The 24,459-nt window shown below is 48.1% G+C and overlaps 1 protein-coding gene across 1 annotated transcript in view; it reads right to left on the bottom strand.

Moving 5' to 3' along the window:
- PTPN23 (protein tyrosine phosphatase non-receptor type 23) overlaps positions 1 to 15,361 on the bottom strand; it is a 56,995-nt gene extending 41,634 nt beyond the window's left edge. The window contains exons 1-4 of the mRNA XM_083579210.1: positions 15,146 to 15,361; positions 6,372 to 6,446; positions 4,157 to 4,284; positions 1,898 to 1,974 (exon numbers count right to left, since the gene is read on the bottom strand). Coding sequence (XP_083435336.1) covers positions 1,898 to 1,974; positions 4,157 to 4,284; positions 6,372 to 6,446; positions 15,146 to 15,229 — 364 coding nt within the window. The 5' untranslated portion in view covers positions 15,230 to 15,361. The remainder of the gene's footprint in view (positions 1 to 1,897; positions 1,975 to 4,156; positions 4,285 to 6,371; positions 6,447 to 15,145) is intronic.
- Between the last annotated feature and the right edge of the window lie 9,098 nt (positions 15,362 to 24,459).

Below are 24,459 nucleotides of genomic sequence, written 5' to 3'. Positions count from 1 at the left end.
TTCCCCCGTTCAGCAGAGTTGCCAGCACAGGAAAGAGACGAGGGGTTTGGGCTACATTGCAAAGAGTTTTATTTCTAAGCTACGCAGACAGAAAAGACATCCTCTCTCTATGAAAGCAGAGAGCAACTGAACAAAGGAAACAGGAAACCAGTAACGTCACATCCCGCCTCCTTTCCCGTGAGACTTCCAACAGCCTGAAAGGTCTCTGGAATGTAAACAGAGTCCTGTGACTCCAAGCGGCTGCACAGTGATAAGAACAGAAACTAACACATCTGTGGGTTCTGAAGGTCATGTTTTTTTAGCCTGCGCTACTCTTCAACCAGGTGAGGATTTTGTGTGAGGTGAGGAATGTCAGAATTGCACAGAAATCCAAAGCAAATCAGAATCGATCACTGCATTAGGCAGCACAATGTGGCTTCTTAGAGCAGAGCAACATTCACATCCCAAAAAAACCATCCTTATATTGTAACTTGCCTTAGCAGTCAACCAAAGACTGTGGTCATCACCCTGATTTCAGTGCTTCCAAAGCTTAGCACAAGGTCAGAAATGAGCCCATCTTTCATTTGGGGCTGGGACAGGTGGCCGCCTGGATAAAATATTTGCTGACCACTGGCAAGCAGTCTTCTGAGAAACACAGAAGCGTGCACCGATTCTGAGCTATGGTAAGCCATGTTCTGCAGCCGAAGGAGCTGCTCTCTGGCCTGCACAAATAGTGTAAATTAAACACAGAGCGTTCCCCTCCAACCACTGGAAATACCCTTAATATTCTTAGCTTCCACCCTACGCCGCTCACACATTTTGACCCAGTCTCTGCAGACAAATGGACACAGCGCTGAACCATAATTCCCGTGCTATTCACACAAAACCTAGCACAGATGCTGCAGCATGGGGGGGGGGTCAACGTGCTCCAGAGCTTCAGGGCTCCTAAGAGAAAGGTGCAGCCAAGCACCCACAAATCCACTCACCAAAGGGTAAGTACGCATTCCAGCTCTCTGGCAAGGGGGGCACCCCAACACCCTCCCACTTTCACTGCCGTTAGGAGAGCAAGTCGGAGCAACCTTTGCCTTTCTCCCCAGCCCTCTCCACGTGCCAGAGGACTCGGGGAATGACAAGGGAAGCCAGAGGCAGTGACAAAAAGAGGCTTGCTACTAGCTCCTGTCTCCAGCCTCTCTTTGAGAGTAGTTTCATTAAAGCAGCCGTCGCTAGCCCCATAACAGCTGTGCTGGCTGGGGCTCACGTGTGTCACAAACCAAAACATCTGGAAGGCTGAGGCAGAGAACGCAGAAGCAGCCTAGACTCGTGGATGCAAAGGCAGACACGGCTGTCGCCCCATCAGCCAAGAAAGACTTGCTGACTATTTGCCAGCAAAACATCCTTGGCTGCTTCTGCGAATATACTTTTTGTTGGAATGATCCTTTAGTCATTCCTGTTAGGATACTGATGTTCCGTTCCACCTTAAAAGGAACAGACGTGATTGTTGCATGTCACATGACTGTTTACTCTCCAGCGCAGCTTGCTGGGAACTTCCGTTTGTGTATAGCTTTTGCTTATGCTTCCTGCTCTTGGACACGAAAGAGAGCAAACATGTTTTCTTTGTCCTGAACTACGCTGAATAAACTGCTTGGAAATATGCTTTACATATGCCTCTGTCCACCACTTCTGTTGCGTGTTATTCACTATGCTGGTTAAGGCATGCTCAAGCTGTGAGTCGCCGTTTGATGCTGTTCCAAAGGACCGGAGTTCGTCCAGCTGCCGGCCAGTGGGCTGGAGCCAGCTGGGGGCCTGCAAAATGCCCCCGTTCTCTTGGACACATCCCAACACTTCCTCCCCTGGAGCCCCTTTCACCTCCTGGAAACAGAGATGCAGCCGCAGGTCCAGCTGGCCGAACGGTCCTTACCCAGATTATACAGGATGCAGGCCTGCTCGTATTTGATGTCCTCGTGCGTCACCGTCTTGCCGGAGAAGATCTCGGTCCTGCAAACAGAGGGGGCCGTTATGGGGGCTGAGCGGAACGTGTCCCAATGCACGGGCCTTTTTCCAGCAAAGCGCCCAGTTGGGGCACTGAACAGGTGCCCAGAAGCCCAGCCCAACAAAACACCCTCCTGCTTGGGGTGTATGGAGCTGGAGTCGGCAGCCATAGGAGAGGAGAGTGGATCTTGGTTCGGGTACCACATGTGAGTTTTCCACAGGTATCTAGTTGGCCACTGTGAGGACAGCATGCAGAACTGGACGGGCGCCTTTTGGGCTGATGGCGCATGACTCATAAAAGGGCCACATCTCCTGCGTGAACACAACTCAGAGCTGCTGTGCTTGCCAGCTACCCGGAGGAGGTATAAGAAAATATGCTGCTTCGTCTCCCAGCCACCACCGATTCCCATTTCTGCTAAAAGCATCCCCACTTCCCAAATCTCTGCAGTTGATCCCTATCACTTCTCAAATCTCCTTCAAGCTCCTAGTCCGGCCAGAGGCTGGTTTCCCCACTCCTGTCTTTAAGACTGCAACCTGGCCAGCTTATTCGCTTTAACAGCCTCCTCATCTCTAGCCATTCACACATCCTCCCCCTCCTGAAACCCCAGTTCTCCTGCAAACTCTTTCATGAATCTCAACAGGCTGATTTCCCCCAAGCCGTCTGTCGCCAAACAAGAAGGTCACAGCTTGAGAGGAACCCTGCTGGATCAGGCAATTGGCCCCTCTACGATACGATAATCTTTATTGTCATTGTCCCATACAGAACAACGAAATTGAAAAAATCTACATCAGACATTCAAAAACCAACAAGCCTGCTATCCCAGCCTGGTTAGCCCCCTAAAAACTCTGGGACCCTATAATTAAATACAATATTCTCCCACAGAGACTACCTTACACTGCGTTTAAAACCAAAATTGCACTTGGATAGAAACTGTTTCTCAGGCAGCTAGTCCTGGTCTTTATAATCCTGGACCTTCTTCCAGAAGGCAGAAGCTGAAAGAGAACATTTCCGGGGTGCGAACTATCCTGCGCTATCTCTGCAGCTTTCTTACGGCACCTGGAAGCGTAGATTTGATCCAAGGTGGGAAGAGTGCGCCCAATTATTCTCTCTGCAGTCTTTACAACCCTGGACAGCATTGTTTTTTCCCTGACTGTGCAGCTCCCAAACCACACACACAGACCATACGATAATACACTCTCAACAGTACAATGGTAAAATGCCATCAGCAGGTCCTTTGAGAGATAATTTTCCCGGAGGATTCTCAGAAAATATAACCTCTGCTGTGCTCTCTTCATCAGGTCTTTTCTGTTCTCTCCCCAGGCTAAGTCATCTCTCAGCTCCAATCCCGGAAATCGAAACACCAAGACCTGTTCCATGCACTTCCCCTCAATAATGAGTCCAGCATCCTGTTGTCACAGTGGCCAATCAGATGCCTGTGAGGAACCCCAAGCAGGATTTGAACACAAGAGCAACTCTCCGCTTCTGCGGTATCCAGAAACTGGAACCGAGGAGAATTACAGTGGTACCTCAGGTTACGTACGCTTCAGGTTACGTACGCTTCAGGTTACAGATGCCGCTAACCCAGAAATAGTGCTTCAGGTTAAGAACTTTGCTTCAGGATGGGAACAGAAATCGTGCTCCGGCGGCACGGAGGCAGCAGGAGGCCCCATTAGCTAAAGTGGTGCTTCAGGTTAAGAACAGTTTCAGGTTAAGAACAGACCTCCAGAACGAATTAAGTACTTAACCTGAGGTACCACTGTACTGCCTCTAACCATGGAGGTGAGGAATAACCAACAAGCCTTCCAGGTCCTCCATTTCTGCTATTGCTTCATTACTCTGCACCCCTTTGGGCTCCCCTTCCAAAATAGAAAGAAATACCGAGGAGAGAATGTGCTACATTCCAGGGAGCGCCCAAGTTGCAGAGCAGTGTTGGGTCTCCGGCGGTTGTTGTGGACTACAACTCCCATCATCCCTAGCCAGCAGGACCAGTGGTCAGGGAAGATGGGAGTTGCAGTCCAACAGCAGCTGGAAACCCAGGTTTGAGAAACACTGCGGTGGAGGGTCCCCTCCGTGGTCCGTGCACAGAGCAGGAGAAGCCCCAACCCCACTTGTTCCAGTTTTGGCGTAACCTCAAAGCCAGCTCTGCTGAGCGGCAAGGCTCAGCTCCTCAGCCATCGCTGAGCTCACCAGGTAATGGGGACGGCTGCTTCATGCTCTGCCCCCATCGGGATGCGGCTCTGCAGGTAGTGCAGCTGCCCAAAGTACTTGCGAAGGATGCTGCAGCCTTCGAAGTCCCTGGGCACGTTGACGGCGTTCTGGGAGGGGAGAGGAAAGGGACAGGAGTCAGGTTAATAGTAATAATAATAATAATAATAATAATAATAATAATAATAATAATTTATTATTTGTACCCCGCCCATCTGGCTGGGTTTCCCCAGCCACTCTGGGCGGCTTCCACAGAAACCAAAAATACACTAAAATATCACACATTAAAAACTTCCCTGAACAGGGCTGCCTTAAGATGTCTTCTGAATGTCAGGTAGTTGTTTATCGCTTTGACATCTGGTGGGAGGGCGTTTCATAGGGCGGGCGCCACCACCGAGAAGGCCCTCTGCCTGGTTCCCTGTAGCTTTGCTTCTCGCAATGAGGGAACCGCCAGAAGGCCCTCGGCGCTGGACCTCAGCGTCCGAGCAGAACGATGTGGGTGGAGACGCTCCTTCAGGTATACTGGGCCGAGGCCGTTTAGGGCTTTTAAGATCAGCACCAACACTTTGAATTGTGCTCGGAAAGGTTGAGGGCTCCAGACAGCAGGCTGTGTTGAGGTCACAAGATAACTGCTGATAGTGACCACTATTCCTTCGGGAAACATGACCACATTTCAAAAATAAAAACCACGCACACACAATGCAAAAAGCTCTGCCTGGGAAGCACAGCCCTGATGGGAAAGTCCTATTGTATGAGCACCGCAATAGCTAAAAATTCCCATGATAAAAGCCTTCAAACTGAGCTCACCTCAAGGCAGCTTCAGGGGTCAGATTCTTTGACTCCTGCATTGCAGAAGATTGGACTAAATAACAGCAACAATAATGTAGTATTATTATATAATAAGTATATAAAATATAATAATAATAATATAATATTATTAACCCCACCTATAATAATAATTGCTCAGTCCCAGCTCCTGCCAACCTAGCAGTTCGAAAGCACGTCAAAGTGCAAGTAGATAAATAGGTACCGCTCCGGCAGGAAGGTAAACGGCGTTTCTGTGCGCTGCTCTGGTTCACCAGAAGCGGCTTAGTCATGCTGGCCACATGACCCAGAAAAACTGTCTGCGGACAAACGTCGGCTCCCTCGGCCAGTAAAGCGAGATGAGCGTCGCAACCCCAGAGTCATTCACGGCTGGACTTAACTGTCAGGGGTCCTTTACCTTTACTTTTATAATAATAATAATTTTATTATTTGTACTGTGCCCATCTGGCTGGGTTGCCCCAGCTGCTCTGGGTGGCTTCTAATGTAATAAAAACTCAGCAAACATCAAACTTAAAAAACTTCCCTAAACAGGGCTGCCTTCAGATGTCTTCTGAAAGTCAGATAGTTGTTTATTTCCTTGACATCTGATGCAACTACCAAGAAGGCCCTCTGCCTGGTCCCCTGTAACCTCACTTCTCACAGCGAGGGAACTGCCAGAAGGCCCTCGGAGCTGGACCTCAGTGTCCGGGCAGAACGATGGAGGTGGAGACGCTCCTTCAGGTATACTGGGCCAAGGCTGTTTAGGGCTTTCAAAGTCAGCACCAACACTTTGAACTGTGCTTGGAAATATACTGGGAGTTCATGAGATCCTTCTTCATGTGCCATGAAAGTTCCGGAGGATAGTAACAAGAAAACGGGGCCTTTTCTGTGGTGGCTCCCTGCTTGTGGAATGCATTCCCCAGGGAGTTTCCCCTGGCACCATCATTACATATCTTTAGGCACTAAGGAAAAAATTTCTCTTTTTCTCCAGGCCTTCAGCTTTTAACTATCTGTGGCCTCTTTGAGAGGGTGGGATGTTCTAATCCAGCCTTTTAAAAACAAGACTGCCTTTTGGAGTTTTCTTTGTCCTGTGGGGGTTTTGGTTGTTGTTTATTGTGAGTTGTTCTGTGTTACCTTGGTAAAAAAAAAAGTAGCTAATAAATTCAATAATTAACAACTCAGAAGAAAAGTGGCATGTAGGTATTTTAAAAGAAATGAAGATTTTAAAGCAAGACTGCCTCCCCAATCTGCTTCTCTCTGCCTCAGTTTCCCCTCTTATGGACTCCATCCTGAAGGTCCTGGTGGCGGCACTGCATCATGTGAACCAAGTAAACCCGCGTCACCATCACCGAGAGGAAGAGGAGGGTTGGAGAAGAACCACATATGTCCTCACCTGCCTCAGCTGCTCCAGCTTCTTCAACTCTTCATTGTAGTTCTCTGGATTTTCACCATAGTTCTTCAGGACGAACTAGAATATGGGGGAGGGAAGGAAATGCACCCATTTATTCATTGAACATATAATAATAATAAGAAGAAGAAGAAGAAGAAGAACAATATTTTATTTATATCCCTCCGTCCCCAGCCGAAGCCAGGCTCGGAGCGGCTAACAACAATAAAAGTAACACAGCATTCTAAAATCCATTCATTCTAAAATCAATTCAAAATCAATTTCATGGCAACCATTGGGCTAGAGTTCTGTGAGGATTACAGAAGGAGAGAGGGGGTCAGACTGTGCCCTGGCCAAAGGCCTGGTGGAACAGCTCTGTCTTGCAGGCCCTGCGGAAAGATGCCAAGTCCCGCAGGGCCCGAGTCTCTTGGGACAGAGCATTCCACCAGATCGAGGCCACGGCCAAAAAAACCCTGGCTCTGCTTGAGGCCAGCCTAACCTCCCTGTGGCCTGGGACCTCCAAGATGTTTTTGTTTGAAGATCGTAAGGTCCTCCATGGGACATACCAGGAGAGGCGGTCCCGTAGGTACGAGGGTCCTAGGCCGTATAGGGCTTTAAAGGTTAAAACCAGCACCTTAAACCTGATCCTGTACCTCACCGGGAGTCAGTGCAGCTGGGTGAATGTGATATCTAAGCCATTTGTATAAAATTAATACCAACAACGTTGATTAAAATTTTCTAAAGCAGAACAAGATGAAAGCAAGATTAAGGAACAGAAAACAACTGCATGTTAGAAACACAACGAAGCAGTGTACAAAACAAAAATCTGGCACCTGAAAATTGAAGGACAGGAAATATCTGGGTAAGTTTGAGAGGTGTTTCAAGCTCCCTATGGCTACCTGAGGCCAAGGGTATTGAAGCACCCAAGGGTGACGAGGGTATTCCAGAGGTGCCATCACCAAGAAGGCCCTGCCTCTCCTTTATCACTAGGTGGCTCTCCTAAACCCAGGCCTGGAGCACCTCAAGATAATCAGCTGCGTTCAAGACAGGGCTACCATATATCCGGAATTTGCCAAACATAGCAGTGACTTGGCCATTGTAAACAGCGTCCGGGTGGAAAATCGCTGAAATGTCCGGAGAAACCTGGACGTATGGTAACCCATTTCAGAAGTGTATATTTTGGCGAATTTCCTTAAAAATAGGGCAAAACTTCCTCTCTCATTTTGGAGATTTTGCTCAACAACTTCCCCCCCCCCAAAGCTCAACAGCTTTTGTGTCCTGATTTTCACTTTTTGAAATATGGCAACCCTAGTTCAAGAGTCACTGGAAGGACAGATCCTGAAGCTGAGGCTCCAAGACTTTGGCCACCACATGAGAAGAGAAGACTCCCTGGAAAAGACCCTGATGCCGGGAAAGATGGAGGGCGCAAGGAGAAGGGGACGACGGAGGACGAGATGGTGGGACAGTGTTCTCGAAGCTACCAGCATGAGTTTGACCAAACTGCGGGAGGCAGTGGAAGACAGGAGTGCCTGGCGTGCTCTGGTCCAGGGGGTCACGAAGAGGCGGACACAACTAAACGACTAAACAACAACAAAGTTCAAGAATGTCTGCAGCTGACCTGCCACTGTCCTCTCAATCACTTTGCTGAAAAGGCGTCTCGATGGTACTTGACATACAAAGTGGTGGCCTGCCTAACCCCCAACTGGAAGAGAGTTCCACAGGATGAGACCCACAATACAGAACGTAGCATGGCTCCTGGTGGATATGAGCCAAAAGGATGAGCAAGTCTTCCAGCTTTCTTTCCCCACGGGACTCCAACAGAAGAGAGCCCTCGGTCCCCACTTATAACCAGCTTCCCTCCACAGAAAGCCACTGTGATGTGGTGATTAGAGCATCAAGTAAACTAAGGCCCAAGGGCCGGATCCGGCCCAATCGCCTTCTAAATCTGGCCCGCGGAAGGTCTGGGAATCAGCGTGTTTTTACATGAGTAGAATGTGTGCTTTGATTTAAAATGCATCTCTGGGTTATTTGTGGGGCATAGGAATTCATTCATTTCCCCCCCCAAAAAATATAGCCTGGCCCCCCACAAGGTCTGAGGGACAGTGGACCGACCCCCTGCTGATAAAGTTTGCTGACCCCTGGGCTAGGGACTGGGAGACTGGGGTTCAAATCCCCATGTGAAGTGCCCTAAAATACATACCTGGACTTGTTTCGATTAATGTCTGCAGGAGACTTTATGGATTTTTAAGTTATAATTAGAAAAATCTTAATAACTATTCATAAAGGACACAGTTTGTAAGAAGTAAATAAGGAGTCCAGATACAGGATAAAGGAAGTCTTTTATGTGGTTGTTTGTATTGTTGTATGTTATGTTCACTGTATGTTTTGTTCACATTTAATGTGTATTGGGGGGGTTGTGTTATGTTGTAAATTAAATTCCAATAAAATAAATCAATCAATAAATAAATAAAATCCCCATGTGAAGCTCACTGGGTGTGCCCTTGGGCCAGTCACTCATCCTCAGCCTAGCCTACCTCACAAGGTTGTTGTGGGGATAAACTGAGATAGGGGGGAGAAATATGTGTGCCACTTAGAGCTCCTTGCAGAAAAAGTGAGATACAAATGTAAAAATCCAATCTACAGCTCTTGTCCTCATATCTATTTACTGTCACCACAGCTTCCCGGAGACTGTTCCCTGCTCTGTCAACACCAGATCCCAACAGGTCAGGCCAGATAAGCCACATTCTTTGCTCCCGGGAACAGGTGTAATGCAGTCCAGAAAAGAGGCCTCATCATGTTGGAAAGCAAAGAGCCAACTCAGGCGTCCAGGGAAGCTGCCTGCCCTTATGTAGGACCTTTGATTTGCAATGAACTTTATCCCGACCGCCACGGAGTAAAACAAATCCCTCTTACACCCTTTTCGCAGCTGGGAAAATCAAGGCCGGAAGAAAGTAACTGTGATCCACAGCCAAGGGAGATTTGCATGTGGATATAATACAAATAAGGGATGTGGGTGGTGCTGTGGGTTAAACCACTGAGCCTCTTGGGCTTGCCAATCAGAAGGTCGGCGGTTCGAATCCCCACGACGGGGTGAGCTCCTGTTGCTCGGTCCCTGCTCCTGCCAACCTAGCAGTTCGAAAGCACGTTAAAGTGCAAGTAGATAAATAGGTACCGCTCTGGTGGGAAGGTAAACTGCGTTTCCGTGCACTGCTCTGGTTCGCTAGAAGTGGCTTAGTCATGCTGGCCACATGACCCGGAAGCTGTACGCCAGCTCCCTCGGCCAATACAGCGAGATGAGCACTGCAACCCCAAAGTCGGCCACGACTGGACCTAATGATCAGGGGTCCCTTTACCTTTTTATAATATAAATATAAATAGAGCCCCATTATACAAGCATCCTGGTCTCAACAGCGGCCAGCCAGGAGACGACTCTCCTCTCTCAAGTACAAAGCAGGTAGCCGTATTGGTCTGTCGTAGTCAAAATAAAAAAATTCCTTCCAGTAGCACCTTAGAGACCAACTAAATTTGTTATTAAATGAGTCGCGGGTGGCGCTGTGGGTTAAACCACAGCCTTGGGCTTGCCGATCAGAAGGTCAGCGGTTCGAATCCCCACGACGGGGTGAGCTCCCGTTGCTGGGTCCCTGCTCCTGCCAACCTAGCAGTTCGAAAGCACGTCAAAGTGCAAGTAGATAAATAGGTACCGCTCCGGCGGGAAGGTAAACGGCGTTTCCGTGCGCTGCTCTGGTTCGCCAGAAGCAGCTTAGTCATGCTGGCCACATGACCCGGAAGCTGTATGCCGGATCCCTCGGCCAATAAAGCGAGATGAGCGCTGCAACCCCAGAGTCGGCCACGACTGGACCTAATGGTCAGGGGTCCCTTTACCTTTAAGTTTGTTATTGGTATGAGCTTTCCCACCACCCTTCTGAGTAATACCCCTCCCCACCATATAACTATATATAAGGGTCCTGTGACTTCTGTTTCAGTGTATCTGAAGAAGTGTACATGCACATGAAAGCTCATACCAATAACAAACTTAGTTGGTCTCTAAGGTGCTACTGGAAGGATTTTTTTTTATTTTGTTTTAAGCACAGTGGTACCTCGGGTTATATATGCTTCAGGTTATATACTCTTCAGGTTATAGCCTCCGCTAACCCAGAAATAGTACCTCGGGTTAAGAACTTTGCTTCAGGATGTGAACAGAAATTGTGCTCCGGTGGCGCGGCAGCAGCAGGAGGCCCCGTTAGCTAAAGTGGTGCTTCAGGTTAAGAACAGTTTCAGGTTAAGAACGGACCTCCAGAACGAATTAAGTTCTTAACCCGAGGTACCACTGTACAAAGCATTTTCCTGGCTCAGAGACTTTGCACCCTGTGTGATCTCTGCCTCCTATGTGCATGCACACACACACAGTCATTTTCCACAGTGAGAAACAGAAACCTCAGGACCAGTCATCAGCAGACTATGACTCAGCCCCTTTCCTTCTGAGCAGAAGCGACAACACAGGCAGATTCAGGCCCATCAGAGATGCCCGGGGAATTTTACTGCTTGAAGCCGGGGAATTTTACTGCTTGAAGCCGTTTTACTGCTTGAAGCAGTATAAACACATGAGAAATTACCAAGAACGCTCCTGATGTAATACAGTGGTACCTCGGGTTACATACGCTTGAGGTTACAGACGATTCAGGTTACAGACTCCGCTAACCCAGAAATAGTACCTCGGGTTAAAAACTTTGCTTCAGGATGAGAACAGAAACGCCCGGCGCTGGCATGGTGGCAGCGGGAGGCCCCATAAGCTAAAGTGGTGCTTCAGGTTAAGAACAGTTTCAGGTTAAGAACGGACCTCCGGAACGAATTAAGTACTTAACCCGAACTACCACTGTACAGTGAAGGTAATGTAACTTTTGGGTTGCGAACGTGGCAAACCTGGAAGTGTATATTTCTGGGTTTCGTCACGCTCGCTTGCGCCGCAATATGTGTGGATTCCCCCCCCCCCCCATAGCATGCATATAAGAATAGAAACCAAGCAGCTACAAAAGGCATTGCAGTTGGAGATGCCCAAAAGCAAAAGTGGGAAACCCTACCAAATAGACTCTGACTAGAGAGCAGGTAAGAAGAACAGGAAGGACTTAATTGGGTATCTTGCTTGTACTTCCTTGTCCCATAGGATCCCCAACATTTCGCAATTACTGGTGCCATTTGACTGTTATTTGAATGGCTTTGGAAGGCGCCACATAAATCTCTTAACTGCTTCAGATTTTCCCAAAGAATCTTGGGGTTACTATCAGACTGCAGCCCATTTTCCAAAAAGAAGGGCGATGTTCAGTTCATAGCATTTATATGCCACTTGACTGTAGAAAACCTAAAAGGGGTCCTTGATGCCAATATCCTTGATAATGGCAAGCAGAAAGTGCTCTCGCTCCGTCTCCTACTTGTATGACTTTTGCCTGGCTACGTCACCCTCCATTTTATTTTACTATATTCATGGCCTGCAATCCTATTTGCTCAACAGTTGGTTGACTAGCAGTCAAGCCTATTATTATTTTATTAAATTTGTATACCGCCCTATAACCTCCGGTTATTACAAATACACCATACATGGCTCATTTTTTATCTTGAAGTCAGCACTACATCAACATCCAGAGACTTGAGACATTTTGAAGAACACTTGCCAAGAGTCACTCTGTCAGAACCTAAGGCACCATTGTGGGTTTCTTTTTAAAATGCTCTTCTCCACGCACAAGGTGCTTCTTCCATGGCACAAGAGCAGGCACCCCCAAACTCGGCCCTCCAGATGTTTTGGGACTACAATTCCCATCATCCCTGACCACTGGTCCTGTTAGCTAGGAATCATGGGAGTTGTAGTCCCAAAACATCTGGAGGGCCGAGTTTGGGGATGCCTGCGCAAGAGAGTTCATCCATTTAATGAACTTCTGTTCCCTAGGACTACAACTCCCATCAGCTCCAGCAGGCATAACTGCAGTCCCAAACATCTGGAAGGCAGTAGGTCAGGGGAGGCTGGCCCAAGGGCTACGTGCATCAGGCCACTGCCAACTTGAAGAGGCTACCAGGGGCACAAGATTATTAATTGGATGTGGCAAGGAAAGTGTATGTGACAGAGCAACTGAATATACCGTATTTTTTGCTCTATAAGACTCACTTTTTCCCTCCTAAAAAGTAAGGGAAAATGTGTGTGCGTCTTATGGAGCGAATGCAGGCTGCGCAGCTATCCCAGAAGCCAGAACAGCGATCCCTCTTGCTGTTCCGGCTTCTGAGATTCAGAATATTTTTTTTCTTGTTTTCCTGCTCCAAAAACTAGGTGCGTCTTGTGGTCTGGTGCGTCTTATAGAGCGAAAAATACGGTAGTTTGGATCTAGGCAGATATGGAGGCAAAGAGAATGGCAGGAATGAAGTGTGCTAAGTCATTCATCGGGGGCAGAAGAGCAGCCCAATTAAAGAGACTGAGCCAGGAGTTCAGAAGATGAGCCCGGAGATTGTTTGTCGAGACTAAAGGCCCTAAATACACCCACATTTTCTCCCACACTCTCAGTCATCACCCGTCACGCCTCGCAACCTTCCCTTCTATTCCAACGAACCTTCCCCTTTGATGTATTTTTAATTTTTGTTGGAGGCTGCCCAGAGTGGCTGGGGAAACCCAGCCAGATGGGCAGGGTACAAATAATGTACACCAATCTGCACTTCAAGCCCTGCTCCCAATTCCTTGACCCTGATTTCTCAAGAACGCTCTTCACTGATCAACCATCACATCAAGGGCGCACACTCAGTTCCTTCATTTAGGTCAGAAACCCCTTAGCCCAGCGAATTTCAGGTTTGGAGATTGCACTCGTCAACTTACTGCTCCCCAAACCATCGCCAACCGCCCGCTCCATAACAGCACGCAGAGAGGTCCCCACATGCAAGCAATAAACGAACAACAATAACAATAAGCCCCACCTTCATAAGCTCAGGGCTCCACATCAAGAAAATACCGTATTTTTTGCTCTATAAGACCCACTTTTTCCCTCCTAAAAAGTAAGGGGGAATGTGTGTGGGTCTTATGGGGCGAATGCAGGCTGCGCAGCTATCCCAGAAGCCAGAACAGCAAGAGGGGTCGCTGCTTTCGCTGCGCAGCGATCCCTCTTGCTGTTCTGGCTTCTGAGATTCAGGATATTTTTTGCTCTTGTTTTCCTTCTCCAAAAACTAGGTGCGTCTTGTGGTCTGGTGCGTCTTATAGAGCGAAAAATACGGTGCTAAGCCTCCTCCCCAGAACCATACCTTAGCACTTGAGGGGTATGTTTTTTAAGACCCACCAAATAACTGGGAGTTGCTCTGAACCCCCCCCCCCACTTTTGGTGCTGTGTTGCTAACCCACGCTGGGACCTTCAGCTCGAAGGCTTCTCAAAGGGTGTGGCAGGGGAGGAAGATCCAAGGGCAATCCAGGAAACTGTTAAAACATTGCACTGTAGCACAGTATAATATATAATCATATTATGAGAATGATAATAGAACATATAATTATACTTTGGGAAAGATTTGTGCCGCTTGTGCACTGCTCCATGCTTCCTGGATGTCCCAGGATCATGTTCTAAAGTAGTTGTGTTCTATGTTATAAATCAAGCACTGCTCAGAGTCCGTCCCCCCCACCCGTTTTCCAATGTGTTCCTTATCTATTTAAAAAAAATATATCGGCAAGCAAAATTGTTGGTTCGCAAGTGTGGCACCAGAGCAGGGGGAAAAGGTTTGAAAAACACTAGGCATTATTATTATTATTAATTATTATTATTATGCCTGTCCCTACCTCATACCCCCTAGGCCTTTGCCTCTTCCCCACCACACCCCCACTAGGCTAATAATAATAATAATAATAATAATAATAATGTTGTCTGCCCCTCCCCCTTAGGCCTGCCTCTCCCCTTCCCCACTAGGCTAATAGTAATAATAATAATAATAATATTAATAATAATAATGTTGTCTGCCCCTCCCCCTTAGGCCTCTGCCCCTCCCCCACTGGGATAATAATAATGTTGTCTGCCCCTCCCCCTAGTCCTCTGCCCCTCCCCTCCCCCATTGGGATAATAATAATAATAATAATAATAATAATAATAATAATGTTGTCTGCCCCTCCCCCTTAGGCCTCTGCCCCTCCCCCACTGGGATAATAATAATAATAATGTTGTCTGCCCCTCCCCCTAGTCCTCTGCCCCTCCCCTCCCCCATTGGGATAATAATAATAATAATAATAATAATAATAATAATAATAATAATAATGTTGTCTGCCCCTCCCCCTTAGGCCTCTGCCCCTCCCCCACTGGGATAATAATAATAATAATGTTGTCTGCCCCTCCCCCTTAGGCCTCTGCCCCTCCCCCACTGGGATAATAATAATAATAATAATAATAATAATAATAATGTTGTCTGCCCCTCCCCCTTAGGCCTCTGCCCCTCCCCCACTGGGATAACAATAATAATAATAATGTTGTCTGCCCCTCCCCCTAGTCCTCTGCCCCTCCCCTCCCCCATTGGGATAATAATAATAATAATAATAATAATAATAATAATGTTGTCTGCCCCTCCCCCTTAGGCCTCTGCCCCTCCCCCACTGGGATAATAATAATAATAATAATGTTGTCTGCCCCTCCCCCTTAGGCCTCTGCCCCTCCCCCACTGGGATAATAATAATAATAATAATAATAATAATGATGTTGTCTGCCCCTCCCCCTCTGGGATAATAATAATAATACTACTGCAATGGTGCCCCTGCCCCTCCCCCCCCCCGCGCCTCCCACCTTCTTGACGGCCTGGTGGAAGCCGAACTCTCCCGCCTCCTTGAGGTCCAGCCAGATCATGGGCATGCGGGGCACGGCCTCCATCCCGCCGGCCTCGCCTCGCGGCCCCGACGCAGCACCAGCCGGGCCCCTGCCAGGAGGCCCGAGCCCAGCCCGGCCCGACAAGCAGGAGCAGCAGGAGAGGGAAGAGGACGCGGCGGCAGCAGCGGCTGAGGGGACTCCTCCGGCCCGGCCCGACTTCCGGCGCCACGCCCACTCCCCGCCGGAAGCCGCGGCGCCTGACGGGAAGCGGAGTTCCCGCTCTCCAAGACGCCGCCAAGAGGGCGCGAAAGGCGCTCGGCGGACTACAACTCCCAGAAGCCCCGGCCGCCGACAGCGCTTGCTGGGGGCTGATGGGAGTTGTAGTTCGGCAAGCGCTGAAGGGCGCGCAGGTGTTGAGGGAGCGCACCTGGATGTGCGCAAGATTCCTGCATTGCAGGCGGGGTTGGACTAGATGACCCTCAGGGGTCCCTTTCTGTGATTCCAGACATTATTTTCCTTTTTTTTATAAGATATTTATTGAGGTTTTACAAAGAGAAAGGTTTACATAAATAATAAAAAAGATACCAAAAAAATGACAGAAAAAAATAAAAATAAAAATACAGAATTCAAAAGACAAATAGATACAAAAAAAAATTAAAAACAAATCCATTTTTGTAACTTTAAATTCATTTAACTTGTTTCCTTGACTCCCTCACACCTCCCCTTTTTGTATTCCAATTTAAATAATCAAATCAGCAAATCCTTACCCTCTTTCATTTATCTTAACTCTATATCTTAACTTATTATAACTCTATATTTTCATCCATTTATCAGTTCATTTTTGCATATTCTTATTAACTTTTGTTGCTAAATACCACTTATTTCCAATCCAAACATCATTTTAACATTCATTAATTTTACAATATTTCTGAAGGTAGTCTTTAAATTAGGGTCTTTAAAGGTAGTATTTAAATTATTTTCCTTTTTTTTACCCCCATGGTAATCTTTATTAGTTTTCTAAGTACAGTGGTACCTCAGGTTACTTACGCTTCAGGTTACTGACTCCGCTAACCCAGAAATAGTGCTTCAGGTTAAGAACTTTGATTCAGGATGAGAACAGAAACGCCCGGCGCTGGCATGGTGGCAGCAGGAGGCTCCATTAGCTAAACTGGTGCTTCAGGTTAAGAACAGTTTCAGATTAAGTACGGACCTCCGGAACAAATTAAGTACTTAACCCGAGGTACCACTGTACATGGACGCGGGTGGCGCTGTGGGTCAAACCAAAGAGCCTAGGAATTGCCGATCAGAAGGTCGGCGGTTCGAATCCCCGCGACGGGGTGAGCTCCCGTTGCTCGGTCCTTGCTCCTGCCAACCTAGCAGTTCGAAAGCACATCCAGGTGCAAGTAGATAAATAGGTACCACTCTGGCGGGAAGGTAAACGGCGTTTCTGTGCACTGCTCTGGTTCGCCGGAAGCGGCTTAGTCCTGCTGGCCACATGACCCGGAAGCTGTACGCCGGCTCCCTCGGCCAGTAAAGCGAGATGAGCGCCGCAACCCCAGTCGGCCACGACTGGACCTAATGGTCAGGGGTCCCTTTACCTTTACCTTACTACTGTACATACTACACATATACACATTACATTTTACATTTACACTTGCTCTTAAGAGCTGACTTCCCTCCTTCCTTCTTCTGGCTTTTTTGTGTCGTCTCTAAATTTTCAGCCCCGATTTTCCAGGGACAGTCCCGGATTTACAGAAGCCCAGTCGTGGTTTCTGATTTGATACCGGAATGTCCCATTTTCCTTAAAGGTAAAGGGACCCCTGACCATTAGGTCCAGTTGTGGCCGACTCTGGGGTTGCGGCGCTCATCTCGCTTTATTGGCCGAGGGAGCCGGCGTACAGCTTCTGGGTCATGTGGCCAGCATGACTAAGCCACTTCTGGCGAACCAGAGCACCGCATGGAAACCCCGTTTACCTTCCCGCTGGAGCGGTACCTATTTATCTACTTGCACTTTGACGTGCTTTCGAACTACTAGGTTGGCAGGAGCAGGGACCGAGCAACGGGAGCTCACCCCGTCGCGGGGATTCGAATTGCCGACCTTCTGATCGGCAAGTCCTAGGCTCTGTGGTTTAACCCACAGCGCCACCCGCGTCCCTCACTTTTCCTTCGGATGCCCCTATTTCCATTGGGGAAAGGTTGGAGGGGATGTGATTCTATGATTCTAATAAATCTGCGCTAGAGCGATGCCAACAGCTACAGTCTTACTGTTAGATGCTCAGGTTGAATGGCCAAGAGCTTCAGTAATATTGTGTGCTCTTGTCTTTGAGAAATAGTGTCTTAAAAACCCTCAGTGACCTTTGTTTACTCCTCTGTGTCTGGGCAAACAGCCTGCTCTTTTTCTAGAAAGCAGATAGCCTGTTCCCACACCCTTCTCTAACATAATTTTAACATTGAGAGACTGTTAATAGTAATAATAATAATAATAATAATAATAATAATAATAATAATAATTTATTTATACCCCGCCCATCTGGCTGGGCCACCCCAGTCACTCTGGGCGACTTCCATAGAAACCAAAAATACAGTAAAATATCACACGTTTAAAACTTCCCTGAACAGGGCTGCCTTAAGATGTCTTCTGAATGTCAGGTAGTTGTTTATCGCTTTGACATCTCCTGGAAGGGCGTTCCACAGGGCGGGCGCCACTACCGAGAAGGCCCTCTGCCTGGTTCCCTGTAGCTTTGCTTATCGCAATGAGGGAACCGCCAGAAGGCCCTCGGCGCTGGACCTCAGCATCCGGGCAGAATGATGGGGGTGGAGATGCTCCTTCAGGTATACTGGACCGAGGCCGTTTAGGGCTTTAAAGGTCAGCACCAACACTTTGAATTGTGCTCGGAAACGTACTGGGAGCGTACTGTTAATATTACAGGTATGCTATGCATTTTGCACTTGTCTGATTCCTAAAGTGCAACTGTGTATATGTAACAATTCTTCAGTTACTGAGTAGAATAAGAAAGAGCAATTCATTGACATGCAGTTTGTTCTCATAATTTTTTTGCTATGTCTTACGTGATGCTGCTTCTGTAAGAAATCCAGAGTGCATATGTTGCTTTTCAAAGTTAAAAAGCAGCGTGAAAGAATAATTGTAATGTCTATTAAATGTTTGCAAGAGCTGTGGGGGGGGACGGACAAATAAACAAAATCCCCCAGCAACTTCAGGGAATGCCATTAACGGTGCAGTGATCTTGGTAGCAATGGAGATCCTCAATTTCAACTGAGCACCCTGAGGTTTGCTACAGACTTGCTGGTGGTAAAAATGTTTGGGATCCCAGGGCTTGGATGCCCCAGAAGGGAAGCACCAGTCATATTGTTCTCTTGCAACAAAAGCAACGAAGTGTCATGTAGCCCTTGGAAAACTTAGTATGTTTTAGATACAATACCTCTGCTGTTAAAACCTAAGATAGCATCTGAAGGTGTTCATTCTCTTAACTGCATGTTCTTTTATTGCAGTGCAGTACATGATATTAAAACAATACTCTTGGGATAAGTAATTTCGTTGTCCCTGAGAGGGGGCAATGACAATAAAGATATTATTATTATTATTATTATTATTATTATTATTATTAGTATTCGGTGGTTCAGCAGTTGGTGGGTTTTACAGGGGTCAGCAAACTTTTTCTGCAGGGGGCCGATCCATTCTCCCTCACACCTCGTGGGGGCGGGGGGGACTATATTTTGAAAAGAAAGAAAGAATTCCTATGCCCCACAAATAACCCAGAGATGTGTTTTTAAATAAAAGGACACATTCTTCTTGTTGTTGTTTAGTCGTTTAGTTGTGTCCGACTCTTTGTGACCCCCTGGACCAGAGCACGCCAGGCACTCCTGTCTTCCACTGCCTCCCGCAGTTTGGTCAAACTCATGCTGGTAGCTTCGAGAACCCTGTCCCACCATCTCGTCCTCTGCCGTCCCCTTCTCCTTGTGCCCTCCATCTTTCCCAACATCAGGGTCTTTTCCAGGGAGTCTTCTCTTCTCATGAGGTGGCCAAAGTCTTGGAGCCTCAGCTTCAGGATCTGTCCTTCCAGTGAGCACTCAGGGCTGATTTCCTTCAGAATGGATAGGTTTGATCTTCTTGCAGTCCATGGGACTCTCAAGAGTCTCCTCCAGCACCAGAATTCAAAAGCATCCATTCTTCGGCGATCAGCCTTCTTTATGGTCCAGCTCTCACTTCCAGACATCACTACTGGGAAAACCATAGCTTTAACTATACGGACCTTTGTTGGCAAGGTGATGTCTCTGCTTTTTAAGATGCTACTCATGTAAAAACATGCTGATTCCCAGACCATCCACGGGCTTGATTTAGAAGGCCGGATCCGGTCCCCGGGCCTTAGTTTGCCTACCCATGGACTAGGACCTGGGAAAGACCACTTTCACTCTCCGCCAGGAAGCTCCCTGGGCCAGTCAATGTGTCTAACCTACATAACAGCAATGTTGTGGGGATTAAAGTGGCTGAGGAAACCCAGCCAGATGGCCGGGGTATAAATAATAAATTATTATTATTATTATTATTATTATTATTATTATTAATAATGATGAGGGGGAGATCCATGTACGCCACCTTGAGCTCCTTGGAGAAAAGTGTAGGATTCATAGGCATCCATCTGTCTCAAGAGACAATGGAGTGCGCCTACAAGGGGTCAAGAAGGGACGCAGGTGGCGCTGTGGGTTAAACCACAGAGCCTAGGACTTGCTGATCAGAAGGTTGGTGGTTCGAATCCCCGCAACGGGCTGAGCTCCCATTGCTCGGTCCCTACTCCTGCCAACCTAGCAGTTCAAAAGCACGTCAAAGTGCAAGTAGATAAATAGGTACCGCTCTGGAGGGAAGGTGAACAAAAGCTGTATGCCGGCTCCCTCGGCCAGTAAAGCAAGATGAGCGCTGCAACCCCAGAGTCGGCCACGACTGGACCTAATCGTCAGGGGTCCCTTTACCCCTTTACCTTTACAAGGGGTCAAACAGGTAACTGCTGCCTCTTGTGTTGTTCTTGCTGTGTTAGCAGCACCGAAGTGACTACACTATCCCTGGAGCACAAGCCTGGCCGGTGTGTCTGGAGGTCCTGGGCTGCCCAGACAACAAGACCCCCATCTCAGCCTCACTGATGGGGTCCAAAGGAAAGCAGAACAAGACAAAAATCTCTGGTTTACTCCAGAGCCTTTTCTTCTCCCAAATATATCCCTCAAGGCAGTGGGTATGGATTTTTCCTTGGGGGTTTACTCCCAAACAAGTATATAGCCACAAGGCTGTGGAGGTTCAGGATCAGAGTCTTCCTTCTCCTAGAGGGGCTCGCTTCCCAGATTGACAAGCCCCATCTGGCCCTCATGTCCGTCTACAGCATGTGCAGAAACCGCCTGATTGGACCCGCTGTTGGTAGGGTAGGATATAAAATAATAATAATAATAATAATAATTTATAATTTATACCCCGCCCATCTGGCTGCATTTCCCCAGCCACTCTGGGTGGCTTCCAACCGAATATTAAAAACAATACAGCATCAGACATTAAAAACTTCCCTAAACAGGGCTGCCTTCAGTTGTCTTTTAAAAGTATAATAGTTGTTTATTGACATCTGCTGGGAGGGTGTTCCACAGGGCAGGTGCCACTACTCAGAAGGCCTCTGCCTGGTTCCCTGTAACCTCACTTCTCGCGGTGAGGGAACCGCCAGAAGACCCTCGGAGCTGGATCTCAGTGTCTGGGCTGAACGATGGGGTGGAGACGCTCCTTCAGGTATACAGGACTGAGGCCGTTTAGGGCTTTAAAGGTCAGCACCAACACTGAATTGTGCTCGGAATGTACTGGAAGCCAATGTTTCAGGACCGGTGTTATGTGGTCTCGGCGGCCGCTCCCAGTCACCAGTCTAGCTGCCGCATTCTGGATTAATTGCAGTTTCCAAGTCACCTTCAAAGGTACAGGTAAAGGGACCCCTGACCATTAGGTCCAGTTGTGACGGACTCTGGGGTTGCGGCGCTCATCTCGTCTTATTGGCCGAGGAAGCCGGCGTACAGCTTCTGGGTCATGTGGCCAGCATGACTAAGCCGCTTCTGGCGAACCAGAGCAGCGCACGGAAACGGCGTTTACCTTCCCGCCGGAGCGGTCCCTATTTATCTACTTGCACTGGTGTGCTTTCGAACTGCTAGGTGGGCAGGAGCAGGGACCGAGCAACAGGAGCTCGCCCCGTTGCGGGGATTTGAACCGCTGACCTACTGATCAGCAAGTCCTAGGCTCTGTGGTTTAACCCACAGCGCCACCTGCGTCCCTTACCTTCAAAGGTAGCCCCACATAAAACTATAAATGCAATAAATAAATGGCTAAGCAGCACTGAAAACACAACTTAAGTCCCTCTGAAAGAAGATATGGGAGCACCGCAAGTCATCACCATTATTATTATTTTCTAAATTTGTATACCACCATTCATCGTAGACCACAGCCGTGATTTGCCCATCTATGTACATACAGAGAAAATGGAAGATCTAGCTGAACATGGAGCTCTGCCTTGATTGCTGCTATGTACCCCATTAGTGTTGTCGTATAAGTGTAAGATTATTATATAATCTGAAAAGGCTGTTATAATCTTAGGCGGTAGGGTGGCTGCAAAGGGGCTTGGCTTCGACTGTCACAAAGCGATCTTGCAGCACTTCCAAATTTGCCAATTTGTTTTGTAGGACCCTCTCCCCCTATTGATTCTCTCCGCCGCCCATCACCTTTGCCCTTTCTCACCGATACATCCTCCAAAAATGGTTCAGGAGCAGCTGTTTGGGACTCTTTGCTGCTCTCCCTCTGTTCCTCCCATGCAATTATCCCTCATATGGCCAGCCCACATGCGATTATGCAACTCTCTCCTAGTCCTGAAATGTCCTCTTTTAGATATATACCATCTCTTTTAACATTAAAAGGAAAAGGGCTTGTTTTCTTGTTTATATCGTCAGTTCTTTCCCTCCCCTTTCTTCTCCTGGCTGACAAAGGCACCACCAAAATAGAAAAATCAAGCAGAAGGCAGGAGCCTATTTTTACTGCGGAAGAGGAGTTTTTTCCCCTCCCCCCCCCAAAAAGAGTTAATTACTTCCAAATATCACCTTCCTGGTGCTGATCCTTCTAGAATAGATCACCCAGGGCTGGAAAGAAGGAGGCTGAAGGAGGTTTAAATGTTCCATTTATACCCAGATCGCTTCCAGACAACCTGGTTGTTGAACATTCAGACTGATTGCTTTGCATGGTGTTTATGAACACAACCAAGGTACAGGGAACCAGGCAGAGGGCCTTCTCGGTGGTGGCGCCCGCCCTGTGGAACGTCCTCCCACGAGATGTCAAAGAGAAGAACTACCAGACTTTTAGAAGACATTTGAAGGCAGCCCTGTTTAGGGGAGCTTTTAATGTTTGCTGCATTACTGTACAGTGGTACATCAGGTTAAGTACTTAATTTTTTCCGGAGGTCCGTTCATAACCAGAAACTGTTCTTAACCTGAAGCACCACTTTAGCTAATGGGGCCTCCCGCTGCCGCCGCGCCGCCACTGCACGATTTCTGTTCTCATCCCGAAGCAAAGTTCTTAACCCAAGGTACTATTTCTGGGTTAGCGGAGTCTGCAACCTGAAGCGTATGTAACCTAAAGCGTATGTAACCCGAGGTACCACTGTATTTTAATTATCATCATCATCATCACTGGAAAACTGTGGAACTCCCTGCCTGTTGACATCAGGCAGATGCACTCTTTTTGGTGTCTGCTGAAAACATTTTTTTCAGCAATTCTCTACAATTCTAGTCTGGCACTCCAATCACTGCACTGTGTCTCCCTGCTTTGCCTTAAGCTAGAGCTTTCCAAACTGTGCGCCATGGCACATTAGTGTGCCGGCTGCAGTGTGTAGGTGTGTCGCACAAACGCTCCCCGCGCTCCTCCCGGGGCTGGAAAGGGGTTAGTTTAGCTTCCGGTTTGCTAGTAAAACTGAATTACTGTGTCGTGAAATGACACGTGTCTAAAAAGTGTGCCCCCAACATGAAAAGTTTGGAAAACTCTGCCCGATGCGCACACCACTCACAGGCTTTGGGCTTTCAAATTCCAGCGGCGCCCTGGGCAGCACTGAAATTTGGTGCCTCCCCATCTCTCTTGCTCCATTCTACAGCATTGTTGTGGCGTCCCCTGCAACAGCATGGGATGCATGTCCCAAAAAACAATTCTGCACATGCTCAGCCTGCCTCTTGGGCAACCCAGTGCCAGTTAAGGCAGTGCCATGGAAGGACTCCCTCGGGAGACAGCAGACTCCCCTTTGCTGGAGGTTTTTTGGACTCACAGCTGTCCATGGAGGCGCAGGTCCATTCTGTGTCCAGGGCAGCTGTCTACCAGCTCCACCTGGTACGCAGGCTGAGACCCTACCTGCCTGCGTGCTGTCTCGCCAAAGCGGTGCATGCTCTGGTTATCTCCCGCTTGCACTACTGCAACGCGCTCTACGTGGGGCTACCTTTGAAGGTGACCCGGAAACTACAATTAATCCAGAATGCGGCAGCTAGACTGGTGACTGGAAGTGGCTGCCGAGACCATATGACACCGGTCTTGAAAGACCTACATTGGCTCCCAGTACGTTTCTGAGCACAATTCAAAGTGTTGGTGCTGACCTTTAAAGCCCTAAATGGCCTTGGCCCAGTAGACCTGAAGGAGCGTCTCCACCCCCATCTTTCTGCCCAGACACTGAGGTCAGCTCCAAGGGCCTTCTGGCAGTTCTCTCATTGCAAGAAGTGAGGTTACAGGTAACCAGGCAGAGGGCCTTCTCGGTGGTGGCACCCACCCTGTGGAACGCCCTCCCACCAGATGTCAAAGACATAAACAACTACCTGACATTTAGTAGACACCTGAAGGCTGCCCTGTTCAGGGAAGTTTTTAATGTGTGACATTTTGATGTATTTTTACACTCTGTTGGAAGCCACCCAGAGTGGCTGGGGAAACCCAGCCAGATGGGCGGGGTACAAATAATAAATTATGATGATGATGATGATGATGATGATGATGATGATTATTCAGCAGCCATCCGACACGAATGCTTGCGTTGAGATTCCTGCTTTGCAGGGGGTTGGACTAGATGACCCTTAGAGGTCCCTTCCAACTCTATAATTCCATTATCATTTAGCTGAGATTCCTGCATTGCAGCGGGTTGGACTAGATGACCCTGGGGTGCCCCTTGTCATTCTAAGACGGACGGGCCGGCGCTGTGACTCGGCATTCCGGGCAGCTCCCTGCAATTCCCGCGGTGGGC

The sequence above is a fragment of the Podarcis filfolensis genome, assembly GCF_964270895.1.
Source record: "Podarcis filfolensis genome assembly, chromosome: 12".
Taxonomy (NCBI): domain Eukaryota; kingdom Metazoa; phylum Chordata; class Lepidosauria; order Squamata; family Lacertidae; genus Podarcis; species Podarcis filfolensis.
The sequence above is the reverse complement of the archived record's forward strand: the minus strand, read 5'-3'. Positions and strand labels throughout refer to the sequence as shown.